At 41.5% G+C, this 14,384-nt stretch overlaps 1 protein-coding gene across 1 annotated transcript in view; it reads right to left on the reverse strand.

The window, feature by feature from the left end:
* LOC135233106 (VIP36-like protein) overlaps window positions 1-14,384 on the reverse strand; it is a 30,205-nt gene that overhangs the window by 5,571 nt on the left and 10,250 nt on the right. Inside the window, exons 3-6 of the mRNA XM_064296302.1 lie at window positions 4,478-4,595; window positions 3,984-4,066; window positions 1,593-1,754; window positions 247-361 (exon numbers count right to left, since the gene is read on the reverse strand). Coding sequence (XP_064152372.1) covers window positions 247-361; window positions 1,593-1,754; window positions 3,984-4,066; window positions 4,478-4,595 — 478 coding nt within the window. The remainder of the gene's footprint in view (window positions 1-246; window positions 362-1,592; window positions 1,755-3,983; window positions 4,067-4,477; window positions 4,596-14,384) is intronic.

The raw sequence follows: 14,384 nt of genomic DNA on the forward strand, positions 1-14,384 counted from the left end.
CAACGGTGAGTGAGAGTCCAGTTGAACTCCTTCGGATATAAAATGCATCGTTATCAATGAAAACAGTGACATGTATCGACAGGGATGGACAGAGTCATGAATACTAAACCATACTTTTCCAGAAAAGGAGGTTGCCAGGTAGCAGGGTATGCTATGCCTCATCTGCTGGATGTGTGAGTCAGTGTGTGCTCTCCTGAACTGGGAGGAGATGCTGCAGCCGGGACGCTAGTGGGAGTGGGACGCTACCTGAAAGGTCTCCAGTGATGGCCGAGGCACCGAAGTAGTAGCCCAGAGGCAAGTGCACTCCCGGCCTGTCCAGGCAGTCCCGCCACTCCTGCTTCCCATCAATGTTAGTCATGACCTGGAAGATCATTGGAAGACTAAGCTGGAACATCTCACAAACAACTGATCAACACACATGAATGAATAAATCTGCCTTATTCCTCCTGCTCTGATATGCTGGAAATCTGCAAATAGTGGTTACTAAATTTAAAAACAATTCAAGTTTTAGCATTTCATTTAGTATTTACGTGGCTAGAGTTGTCAATCAGAGCACATAACTGCAAGTGTTTTTTTTTAATCTAAAAAATGTATTAGTGTTTTCATTTTCCCTAAAAAAAATGTATTTAGGGTCAGACCGTTATTATGAAAGTATCAATACAGAGCCTACAGTGCCCTCCAAAATTAATCCCATCCTTGATAAAAAAAAAGAGAAAAAAGCAAGGTATAAAAAAAAATACATAATGGCGTATTGTATGCAAAATATGAAAATTACATTTAATTATCCTAATACAATTACTCAGAGAGTAATAATTGAATTAATAATTGAATTATTTGATTTCCTAAAAATATAAGCCTAAAAATGTTTGCATTTTCAATACTTTGAGCACCCTCCCTCCCAAAGATAACACTACAGAGATAACAATTACAATATCTCAAAACCAACCAGGATGTGACCTCTATATTATTGTTTTACAATGGCCAGCTCAGTCTCCAGATTTGATCCTGATTTGAATTAAAGAGGACAGTCCACAAATACAGACCAAACAATCTTGACAAATGCTCTACGCAGGAATGGTTAAAGATCCCCTAATATGTTCATCAACTTCATAAAACACTCTAGTAAAAGCACACAGTACTTAAGTACTGAAAATAGGGCACCAATAATTTTGACACATATTTTGAGAAAGAAAATTATAGTTTAAAAATGAGTAAGAAATATTTTTTTTTTTCTGAGAGCAACATTATTTCATGATTACAGTGGGCGGGAGGATATGTCCTAAACCAGTGTTTCTCAACCCTGGTCCTGGGGACCCACTGCCCTGCAGGTTTTAGATGTTTCCCTGCTCCAACACACCTGATTCAAATGAATGGGTCATCATCAAGCTCTGCAGAAGCCTGATAACAACCCATTCATTTGAATCAGGTGTGTTGGAGCAGGGAGACATAAAACATGCAGGGCAGTGGGTCCCCAGGACCAGGGTTGAGAAACACTGTCCTAAACCACTCAGTCAGAAGTTACTAGCCACACTGCGTTACTGTGTGCGATCTGTCCCCCCCAGTGACAATACGTGTAGCCCAGCCACTCTCACCGTCAGTCTGTGCTGCACATATCGCACCAAAATGAAGGTGTCGTGATCCACGTTGCGCAAGATGGCGGTGCAGCCCCCGAGCTCTGTGGGGCGCCCATCGTGTTCGTGATCGTATTTCACACTGCCGTTGCCCACCATTGCCGACACGTATGGGAAGACCCGCTATGAGACAAGAGGAGAGGCAGATGCAGAGAACAATAGCAAGATTTGACTGCGGGCCATTAATTGGTTCAACCAGTGCAGCCGTGGCGTTCATATCAAGTTCAGCCAGTGCAGCCATGATGCAAATTGCAGCACAACCACAATATTAGCAAGGCAAACACAACCGTAATACACCAATGGCTGCCGAGCACCTATCTAGAGGCAGCTTGTGATATGGACCTGAACAAAATTAACAGCCATGTTAACACTAGATGAAGAAGAAAACAGATGTTGGATGCCACCTCCAATATAATGGTAGGGATGGTAGAGGTGGTGATGCTCCTGATTGTGGACTGGTCAGAGGAGGGATACCTGCGTGTGAGAGATATACCTCGTCTCCTGCGCCTGTGTCCACATTGATGCACAAAACAAGAGGAACATATGCAGGACGATCCTTTTAAACTGCACTGAGATCTATGACATCCTCATAATGGAAACTACACTGTGGTACACATTACTTCACATCCTCAAAATGTAAACTGCACATAAACACAGGACTTCACATCCTCAATGTAAACTACAGAGACACACAGGACTTCACATCCTAATGTAAACTACAGAGACACACAGGACTTCACATCCTCACAATGTAAACTACAGAGACACAGGACTTAACATCCTCACAATGTAAACTACACTAAGACACACAGGACTTCACATCTTCACAATGTAAACTACACTGAGACCCACAGGACATCATATCCTAACAATGTAAACTACACTGAGACACACAGGACTTCACATCCTCAGTGTAAACTACAGAGATACACAGGACTTCACATCCTCAGTGTTAACTTCACTGAGACATGATGCACCTTCAGATAGGTCATAAAATACAAATAAAGTACACTACAATAAAGAAACAGTGTCCTAACAAGAAGCAGTCCAAAACCCAAAACTTTCTGTTTGTTGCTTATTCTGCCGTGTAAAAAAGGGCATCATGCAGAAAGGGATGGCTGATAGTTATGACCCATCTCCACTAACCACGGGAGTCCCAGTGGAGGCACAAAACTTTACTTTTAACCAAACAGAACACATACACTTGCCAACAATGAAACATGCTTTAATCGATTTGTATCAACTTCCACATAATCAAGCTCAAATTTTAAAATGAGTAAAAAAATGGTTCTCACCATAAACACATTGAAGTTTGAGACATTTCATGAAGTGGATGCTGACATTTTATCATCATTCCTATCTTAAATATGTCCTACGTACATATAGTCCTATATTATAAACAACAGTAATCAGGAAAATATTCTTCTGTTTTTTAAAAAATGGTAAGCTACTTTTGAAGGCATATTACATCACATTGCTGAAAATATACATCACATGTATTCCAATGGTACTTCCAAATAAAGTATTCTGTTAGCCCTGTTGGCTAAATAGCAAACTAGCCACTAATGACGAGCGGGCTTCTCCGTTTACCATATACAAAAAACGGTAATATTTGATGGTCCCTGGGTCAACCTCCATTGTCAAAATCCATGCTATCTGATAACGGTGAAAACATTCACCGACATAAGTAATTTAGTAAGTGTACACTTACTGAATTTGTTTTGCACACGGGCATATCCTGAGAGGCAAAGTTTATTGCCTTTCCAATGCAAAACATTCCAGCTCAGTAAGCACAGTACGTTTTCCCAGCTGGAATGACACACCTTTCCACCCCCCTCTGTCTCAGTAAGTCAATAAGGTAGTCTGCTAGCTAATCAGGCAAGTTGGCTTTCTTGACTGTCACTGTGTTGCATATTGACATATTAAGTATAATTACTGCTATTGTTCTATTGTCCCAAATGATCACACTTTGTAATACACACATTTTCATATCCAACATATGAGCAAATATGGCAAATATGATATTCTATTCAGTCAGATACCCATTTATTAAAATTGCTGTCCCAATTTCCTTCTTATTTCAAAAAGGACAGGAAGGAATATGCTTACAAAAACAAAATTAGTGCTGGACCATTTAAGTAATTAATAAAAATAATGAACTTAAATGTTCTTTGGCTGACGTAAATTTCACAAATTAAACAAAACTGAATGAATCCTCTCTTTTTGCACCGAAATGAAATTCACTGATTTGGCAATAGTAATGGTTGAGCCCATCTTGGTAGTACATAGTGGGGTTGGGAAAGATATACTGCCTGGAGCAATGCACACAGAGTGAATGGAAAGTGTCCATACCTCCTGGTGCTTGTTGTCATTGGGGTACGTGTCCAAAAACAGCCCAAGTCCAGTAAAGAGGTCCATATTACCAAACACTGGACCTGCAAACACACATAGTGCACAGAGGCATACAACTTCATAGGCAAGTACTATTTAAGTAAGCACCTGTTCTGATTTAATGTCAATTTACTAAATTAGATCACTGTCCTTATATTGAAGACAGGGTTTCAGCTATAACTACCAAACTGTGTACTGCTTAGCTAAGAAAGTTCACAGGGCTAGATCAAAAAGAGGCACATCTCTGCAATGAGAATAAAAACCACTACAGCAAGAGTACCTTATCTCTTAACTGCAACACTGCTGTTCAAAAGTGGTACAATACATTAATTACAGGCCAAAAGTATTAGGCCTCCGGTGGTTTTTCAAATAAAATTAAAAAAAAAACTTAGGTAGAGAAGATTTCAGTTAATATATGCTCATTTATTGAATAACAAAGTTTTGAGGGGTTTTACCAATCTGCATGCGTTCCTTTGTGAACCACACTGCCAGACCATCTCCATTCAGGTTCTTCTTCCCCTGCCCATGAATCCTGAAGTGAATTTGGAGCTCCCAGTGCCGCAGATAGCAGGGCTGTGCACACACAGGCCCACACAGGCACACAAAACAAAAAGGAAAAACAGTTAAGGACAGCAGAATAGAAGAGTGGGCAACCTGTTGCCCACTCCCAAAGTACTTGACCTCAATTGTTTCAGTAAATATTCATCCGTACAAACTTTGAGCCCAAAAGAACATGTTGCCTAAGAATCCATCTACATAAGAACACCTACTAAATACCAAAATAGAATTTATAGAAAACAAGGGCATACAGTGATAAATTTGCATGCCATGTAACCTGAAAAAAACAGTGCTTTTGCATTTAAAATAGGGCTCTGAATCATTCCACATATTGCATGACTTGGTAAATGATCTGTCTCACACAAATACAACTAAAAATGTTAACATTTACAAATGAGTTGACCTGCTTTGTGGGACCTAATTCAGTGTCACATTTAAACATTTTAAAGCTTCAACAGATGGCAACATAAGCACACTGATATTTAATTAAAAACTGGTTCTTGAAGTTCTTGAAGATGGCATATATTTAGCTGTTCTGGTCCTATATTCCCCATTCAGTATAGACCCGTACTAATGTCCTGGACTTCAGGATTGATGAGGTCAACCTTGCATAAAGGCTGCTGTGGAACCTAAAGCCTCAAGCACTTTGAAAACTTTGTTCAGGAATCTCATCAGTAAATCTAAACATCATTGAACCTTCATGGGAAGTTCTGGAATGCAGGATTCTAGTGTAAACTTTCACCTTGATACGATGTGATTTAAATTCTTCAGATAATTTGACGGTACAACAAATATTCTTCAACATGTGACAATGTCACAAATTCTGGGCATATAGGGTACAACGGCAATGTCCTATCGGGGTATCAAATCTGTGACCTTTAGGTTACAAGACCATCTCCTTACACGTTATACTAGACTGCCGCCCGGGGTCAGGTTAAACAAGAAATATTGCAAATGGAATGCATTTCGACTCATTATCTAAAAAGGATTAATGACAAAATGACAAAAATGTGGTTATGAGTAGCGATATAGCCTAATCCATAGATAAAAGTTCTACCTTACCTTCTGATCCCATAACTTTGCAGTCTTATATATGAGACACTAAAAAATTGCATCTCCCTGCTCCCCACTCATAAAAAGCAGCTTTTTGAATCTTGGGTCTAAGGCAGATGCTGTATTCCCACATACCATTCTGGCCATAGCCTGCTTCATCTCTTACCAAAGTGGAGTCTTCCTCTGACCTACAGAAATGCTCCAACAATTTAGTTTACAGTAGCGCAAAGATAAACAAAGTGGGCTGCTTCTCCTTGCACGTGATGTTAGTGGTGGTTTTCACAGTGATTTCACAATAGCGATGTCACTTTCGTTGAGTGTATACATGTTGCCCCTTTCCTTAGTTTTTTGTCCAGGAGTGAAGAATGCACTGCAACTTGAATCTTCAAAAACTCTTCCAAAATGTAAAAAAAAACCTTTCAACGAGTGATCGCACTCATCAGAAAACCTCTCCAAAAAAGAATAAAATGCTTTTTGTCCATTATAAAGCATTTACATTTATCAATTTTTAACCAGAGTCCCATTTGGAACAGGAACACATTGCATAATCAAGCAGTTCCCCAAGTGCTGGCTGTTGGATAAATGGCTTTTATTTGGGTTTTCAGTAAAAATTATAAGAACAAATTGTCTCTCCGCCATAAACAGTCCTAGCTGGCTACTTTTCTCAACTGGCTGGTGACAAAAAAATTTGGGGAACCCCCAGCATAATCCAAAAGCATTATAACACACTTTGTTACATAGACCTGAATACTGTTTCCATAAAACACCACTTTTTCTGTACTCTACAGTATGTAATCTTTTGTTGAATGCCCAGGGGTGACTCTTTCACTGTAGTGTTTCACAAATGTTGCTATTTATACTCAGTCAATGGGAAATTTTACATTGATCCAGCACATACCAGCACAGAGTAAATTTGAATAAGTACTTTCCATGCCCATGGGGAAACTAATACCCCATAGTCTACCTGATATGCAATAAAAAGATAACATTCCACCATCTGAAAATGCTGGCAATGTTGTAGCTTCAGGGCAAATCAGTGCATCAAACATAACATATGACTGAAGCACCCACGAATGCTTACAATACAGTATGTGAAATGTTCTCATTAGAGAATATTGCTAACCTCTTGAAAGACACTCAATTTCATGGTGAGTGGTATTCATTCTGACAAAGCTGCCAAAACAAGCCACTACGCTAACTCTGCCACTACACTAACTAGCTAGCCCCTGCATCTTGTGTATACTTAATGCACTCATTTACTTCCTTGTGTAAAACGCACATGTACATTAAGCACATGTATATTTCTCAGTATTGGACTGAGAAATAGCCAGTTAGATTCTGTGCTCTGTTGTGTCAGATATGCATTATGAGCTACAAGTTGGGTATAAATGGAGCGTGCAGTCAGCGTTCGCGGGCCTGAATTCTGCCAGTTCTGCTCTTCTTGTGCAAATGAGTGTAATCTCAAAAGCACAATTCACCTGGTTGGTCACTTGTAGAAATTGCTACAGTATGTATCCTCCTCGCAAGAATCAACGGCATCGGGCTCAGAGGTGCCTCCCTCACTCTCCACTTCAGTCTCACTCCCCCAAATCCATATCAGCTACACAAGTCTTTTGTCATGCTGAGAAGTCCTCAAGATTAATGATATTCTCCGCAAAATAGAAGGAAAGCAACAATTACGCCTCACCAGATGTGTCTTTTCCAGCATGGCTGAATGCGTAAAGCTGTGACGATGTGACCAAACTTGCTGTTACGCTTGGCCCTAGATTTTGCTGTTCCAAATGTCCAATTAGACACGTCATACATTGTTGGAAAGTTCATACGGTCCTCTACAGGATAAAACAATCGTCGAACAAACCAGAATTAACTGAGAAGGGCCACAATGGCATAGACAGCATGTACAGGCGTTGCAAATGTGTGTATATTTCACAAACGAGTCATCCAAGACAATGAATGACCACTGAATTTTGAAAGGGAAATCTGTACGTGTAAAAACAATGGTAGATTGTGTATTTTTTCCATATTCGGTAGCTGATATTGATTTGTACAAGTACTTCACTTGTTTAGTTTGCTATTTTGTGAGCAGCATTTTTCACCGCTACACTGCATTTTTCATTTTTCGGCCTATTGTTGGCTTTATCTTGTTGTTATTACGGAATACCAATTCTTGGTGGTGAAAGATTGTCCAGTTGGCCATGCTTGGTCAGTATCGTTGCAGATGACACTAAGCTGGGGGTGCTCGTTAAATAAACAAGCTACATGACAATGCAACTTAGAAACTCTGTATCTGGCTTTGTGCACTAATAAAGCTATTACACAGAGTTTGTTGTTTCCACTCATAGAATGGCTGCAGGAGCAATGATTGTTAGAGTTGAGTAATCGCTGGACGCTGGCGTCACGGCCACTAGAGGGTTTACATGCAGGGGTTAAATATAAAATGCCTTATTTAACTTCTGGTCGGAGTCAGCAGGCGAACTGCAATTTGAGATCAATGCTGCCACCGGTCCACACGTTGTAATAACTTTAGTTTGCGTTGTCGTAATTCCACTACAATATAAAAAGACAATAATATCGATTATCACCATATCTCTTAAAGGTATATCAACAAGGACAATCCTAGTCAGCACAGAACATGACTAGCTCTTCAGCCTTGTATTTGTATACCAGCCATTGGTGACACTTAGTTATCGTTAAGCTCCCACTTCTCATTAAAATAGTCGTTTTTAACCTTATTTTGTTAGTCTTCGACATTATCATTTGTCTTCTTATCATTTTCCACATCTTTTGATAGCTGATTTTAGATCATTTTGGCAATGATTTTCACAAAAATGGCTAATGTTTAGGTTACCACTTGATACCGCCTTACTGGCACGACTGGCAACGAAAGCAGACCACATACACATCCAATAGGAGTGGCCTAATGAACAGGAGGATTTGTGGGACATGAAGTCTCGTATTCTGAAGCTTTTGACGCCAGGAAGGGAATTTGGGTGCTGTGCACCAGGGGGCAGAACTGGCCCACTTACAGTTATGGCAGCAATTGCGGTTCATTGTAATCATATCAGCGACGGCAAATTACCTAATCATTGGGTTTAATAAAAGGCCTGGTGGTGAGTCATAGTATGAAGAGTTTTTAGACTGTGTGGCTGTCTTCTTGGACCATTCTTGCATTTTTATGGCTCTTTTCCTTTTGTGATTTAGTATTTTCGCCTGCCTTTGCCTCTGAAGTTTTGGTTGCCAGAGTTTTGGTTGTGGCCCTTATTTTCAAAAGGCACTCTGTTATTTTCAGTTAGAGGCTTAAATAAATGGCAAAAAGCCAATTATCCCCTTTTTGTATTTCTGTCTGTTCACCCTGTGATATGGTAACCCCCAGCACTGTATCACAAGCCATGCTTGTGACTGTTGTAACCGCGTGAACTTGAATGTATGTTTTGGGGATTTTCTCAGCAGCTTGATTTCTACACGGCAATGTGTTTGGTAAATAGGTCCTGTTTAATATAACATAATCTACCTGCATTTGGCCGATGGTCAGGTGCTAGTTTTCCTGTGTTTGCATGTGGCACGTATTTTGTCTGCTGTCCCGTCATTCTTAAAAAATCGTAAATATTTCCACACTGTGGATTTATGCCCAAGGGGTGAGTAAAATAGAAATGCCTTCATTCTTATCTTTGTCTTGCAACTGCTCGTTATCCATGCTGCTTGGGGACAAAAGACTTGTGCAGCACACCAGGTTGATGTTGACAGCAACAGTGCTTTGGGTTTTCATTTCACAAAAAAGTTTTTTCTTTTTACAGAATAAAAGTGTTTTGCAATACAATAACAATCTGAACCGATATTTTTGCTTTGCACTGATTAGATTGGATCCTGCCAGTTGAATTGATCCAGATTAATGGATTACACTTCTAGAAGAGACCCACCTCATTCGTCATTCAAAGAACTGGAGGCCTTCCTTCTTGAAGATTGGTGCAACTACATTCCACTACAGACAGTTCAGAACTTGTATAACAGCATTCCAAGAAGGTTTAAAGCTGTTTTGAAGGCAAAAAAGTGGCCCTACTACATATCACTATTTTGTCAATTGTTAGGTGTTTACATTATTTTGTCCAATGTCTGTATTTACAATGCAATGTTTACTTAACAGTACAATGACATAAAATGCATTAGGCAATGCAATCTATGATTGCTTGTGATCTGCTATGGTGTTTATGTACACAAAGTTTACACAGGGCTTGAATTCTGCCATTTTTAAAGCAAGGCCAAAACTACCAAAAGCCTCCACAAGTAAGCTCCATAATGTCAGGGACAGATAGCCTACTTTGTAATCAAACAATTCATATGTGGTTAAAATGCAGATTCTCACATTAAAAGGTATATTTTATACATTTTGGTTTCCCCATGTAGAAATTACAGTACTTTTTATACATAGTTCCCCCATTTCAGGGCACCATAACGTTTTGGACAAATGGCTTGACAGGTTTTTCTGATCAGTTCAATTGCTTCCTTAATGCAGGTACAGTATAAGACGGCATTCTGTATCTAGTCTTGATTCTAGGTTTTTGATTGCCTTTGAAGCCCGTTATTGGGCAACAAATTGATGAAATTAGGTGAAACGATGCAGGTCTGTTATGGTACAGTTGACGCCAAAAGTTTACATACACCTAGGCTAAAGACATTCAAACTCAACTCCACACATTTCATGTTACCGTACATTTCCTGTGTTAAGTCAATTAGGGTATGTACTTTATTTCCATAAGAGGTAGGCCTAATTTCAAAATAATAGCCAAGAGACATAGGCTATTTATTTAAGCTTTTATGTACAATATCATATTTTCAGGGGATAAAAAGTTTACATACACTGTTAGTATTTGGTGGCATTGCCTTTTAATTGCTTAACTTGAATCAAACACTAAGGGTAGCCTTCCAGAAGCTTCTCACAATATTTTGCTGCAATTCTTGCCCATTCCTCCTGACTGAACTGGTGTAACTCAGTCAGGTTTGTGGGCCTCCTTGCTCAGACACGCTTTTTCAGTTCAATCCACAAATTTTTTTATGGGATTCAGGTCAGGGCTTTGTGAAGGCCCCTCCAATACTTTCACTTTGTTGCCATTTTGTTCTAACTTAGGATCATTGTCCTGCTGGAAGACCCAGTTGCGACCAAGTTTTAACTTTCTAGCTGATGGCTCAATCCGACCTGTCTGCCTACCAGTCTATGCTAGCTACATTTTCTACTGCTGTAACCTCTGCCAAAATGAATTATTATCAAACAAAAATTCATAAATCTGCCTCTAACCCTCATCAACTGTTCTCCATTTTCTCCTCTCTCCTCAGCACTCCTTCCCCACCTCAGTCCTCCCTCGCTGCAGATGACTTTGCAGTTTTCTTTGATGAGAAAATTGCAGACATCCGCAGCTCCTTCACGTCCACCACCACCCTTCCCCACTCCCCCATCTCTGTTCCCTCCCCTTGTTTCTCCACTTTCTCTCCCCTCACTGACTCTGATGTTTCCCAGCTCCTACTCTCCCACCGCTCTACCACCTGTGCTCTTGACCCCATCCCTTCCTCTCTCCTCCAGACTATCACACCTGACATCCTCCCGTTTGTCACCTCCCTTGTGAACTCCTCCTTGTCTTCTGGATGTTTCCCCTCTTCTTTCAAGCTGGCCCACATCACCCCACTGCTGAAAAAGCCCACTCTGGATCCCTCTGTCATCCAGAACTACCGTCCTGTCTCCCTTCTCCCTTTCCTATCCAAAACAATTGAACAAGCTGCTTCTAACCAACTCTCCTCTTTTCTCTTACTAAACAACCTCCTGGACCCCCACCAGTCCGGCTTCAGACCTGGCCACTCGACAGAGACCGCACTCCTCTCGGTCAGTGAGTCGCTTCACGCCGCACAAGCAGCCTCCCATTCATCTGTCCTGATCCTCCTAGACCTTTCTGCTGCCTTTGACACAGTCAACCACCCTATCCTCCTGTCCTCCCTGTTAGCTATGGGGATCTGTGGCACAGCACTAGACTGGATCGAGTCCTACCTCTCCGGTCGCTCCTTCCAAGTCGCCTGGGCTGGTGCAGTATCGGCACCTCGCCCCCTTGCCACAGGAGTTCCCCAGGGCTCAGTCCTTGGTCCCCTCCTATTCTCCCTGTACACCCAATCTCTTGGTCCTGTAATCTCTGCCCATGGGTTGTCTTATCATTGTTATGCCGATGACACCCAACTCTTTCTCTCCTTCCCCCCCTCTGACACTCAGGTCTCTGCTCGCATCTCTGCTTGCCTGAGGGACATCCAGAGCTGGATGGATAACCACCATCTTAAGCTGAACCCAGGTAAGACAGAGATGATCTTCATCCCTGCTCCATCCTCTAACCTTCTTGACTTTTCTATTTCCCTAGGGGACACCGTGGTGTCATCATCACCCACTGCAAAAAACCTTGGACTGGTGATGGACAACAGACTGTCCCTCTCCCACCACCCCTGCCCCTTCCTCACCACCTACGCAACCCAGCTCCTGGTTCAAGCGATGGTCCTGTCCCGCCTGGACTACTGCAACTCACTGGTGGCTGGTCTGCCAGCATCCACCATCAGACCCCTGCAGCTCATCCAGAATGCTGCAGCACGTCTGGTCTACAACCTCCCCATACATTCCCATGTCACCCCCCTGCTCACTGACCTCCACTGGCTGCCTGTTACGGCTCGCATCAAATTTAAGACCTTGGTGCTTGCATACCAGGCAGCTAAGGGGTCAGCACCAGGGTACATCCAGAGGATCATCAGACCCTACACACCAGCCAGACCTCTCCGTTCTGCCACCTCTGGACGCTTGGCACCTCCCCCTCTTCGCGTCTGTACTTCCCGCTCCCGTCTGCTGTCTTTCCTGGCCCCTCGCTGGTGGAATGACCTCCCCGTGGCGGTCAGAACAGCAGAGAATCTTACCACCTTCAAACGCAGACTGAAGACTCATCTCTTCAGGCTGCACCTCTCCCCACCCCTCCCTAGCCTATAGTTTAGCTCAATGTACCTAGTTAGGATAATACGATTACGTTAGTTTATTTGGCAGGATTGTTGTTGTTGTTGTTTTTTGTCTGATTAGGCAAATGTGATTCCAGTGCTAGTTTGTACTTGGTAGGATTGTTGTTTGCTGAACAGGTTACTCTACAGGGTTGGAGTCCTGATCAATGTGGTCACTTCTGGCACTACGATCCTTACTTCACTCTAGTGTGTTTCTTTTGCACCTCTGCACCGTGAACTAATGCACTTGTTGTACGTCGCTCTGGATAAGAGCGTCTGCTAAATGCCTGTAATGTAATGTAATGTAAATGATGTCTTGAGGTGTTGCTTCAGTATTTCTAAATAATCCTCCTTCCTCATGATGCCATCCATTTTCTGAAGTGCACCAGTCCCTTTTCCAGCAAAACAGGCTGCTGCCATCCCCATGCTTCAGAGTTGGGATGGTGTTCTTTGGATTAAAACCTCACCCGTTTTCCACAATTTTCTAAAAAGTCATTAAATCAATTTCTGGAATCTTCCAGACTGTTTAAAGAGACAGTCAACTTGGTGTATGTAAACATTTGACCCACTGGAATTCTGATATAGTGATTAGAGCTGAAATAAATCAGTCTCTCATTAATTGTTTTAAAATGACCTCTGATGTGAACAAAGCAGATGCCCTAATTGACTTGCCAAAAGAAATGCATGGCAACATGAAATGTACAGAGTTGTGAAAAACTGAGTTTGAATATCTTTAGCCTAGGTAGCCTATATGTAAACCTTTGGCCTCAACTGTATGTTAACCAGAACATTTTTCCTGTCACGTTCATTGTATGAATTAAAATAATTAGTTATTAACTCCTCCACGCAAGCCCCCAATGGGCTATACTGAGACTGCTCCAAACATTTAGCACTCCTGCAAACAAACTACGAGTGGAAACAACAAACTGTGTTCTAGCTTTATTAGTAGACAACACACAACAACTATGTAAATACAGAGTTTCTAAGTGCCACCACTGTCATGTAGTTTGTCCATTTAACAATCACCCCGTCCCTGCAGTCTCATCTGTAACTATATCCCCCATGCATAACACCGCTATCTGGGAGTTCATAAAAATATTGTTCCACCACTAAAAGAATTCTCTCATACCAACAAGATAAAGCAAATAGCCCAACGTGGTACATGCCAATACAGCAATGAAAAAGGCAGTTCACAGTATTCTTCTGTAACTATACCACACCATTCTACTGTCAATATCAATATCTATTTTTAAGCAAGGTGTGGAATTTGGTCCGCCAGAGAGGCGGATTGGTCTCGGCTGCGCTAGCTCTTGGATAGAGCACACGCAGCCCAGGTGCTTAAAGGTGTGCTGCTCTCCACAATTCGTGGGCCGAGACCGGGAGCCCACTCGAGAGCGAGTTTCATTATTTGAGTTGCGTTTAATTTCAGATTTGTTTCTTTTAACAAGACGGGGAAAAATGAACCCCTGCTGAAAAGTGGGAGCAGCTGGCCAGGTAAAAATCTGGCCAGCTACGAGCAGGGAACTGAAAAGTTTTGCTTTGCTTGCTTTGTTATTTTAGTTTGTTGTTTTAGTTAATTGTTTTTGTCTGGAACCCATGAGGGGCGAAGGGTAAAGATAGTGTTTATTTTATTTCTTTATATTTTATTTTATTTATGTTTGTGCAGGCAGGCGCGCTCTCTCTCTCTCTCGAAAGCAGTTAATCGCAACATCCCAAATCATATTAAAAATCGTGATATTGCCAAAT

Source organism: Anguilla rostrata, chromosome 10, assembly GCF_018555375.3.
Source record: "Anguilla rostrata isolate EN2019 chromosome 10, ASM1855537v3, whole genome shotgun sequence".
Taxonomy (NCBI): Eukaryota; Metazoa; Chordata; class Actinopteri; order Anguilliformes; family Anguillidae; genus Anguilla; species Anguilla rostrata.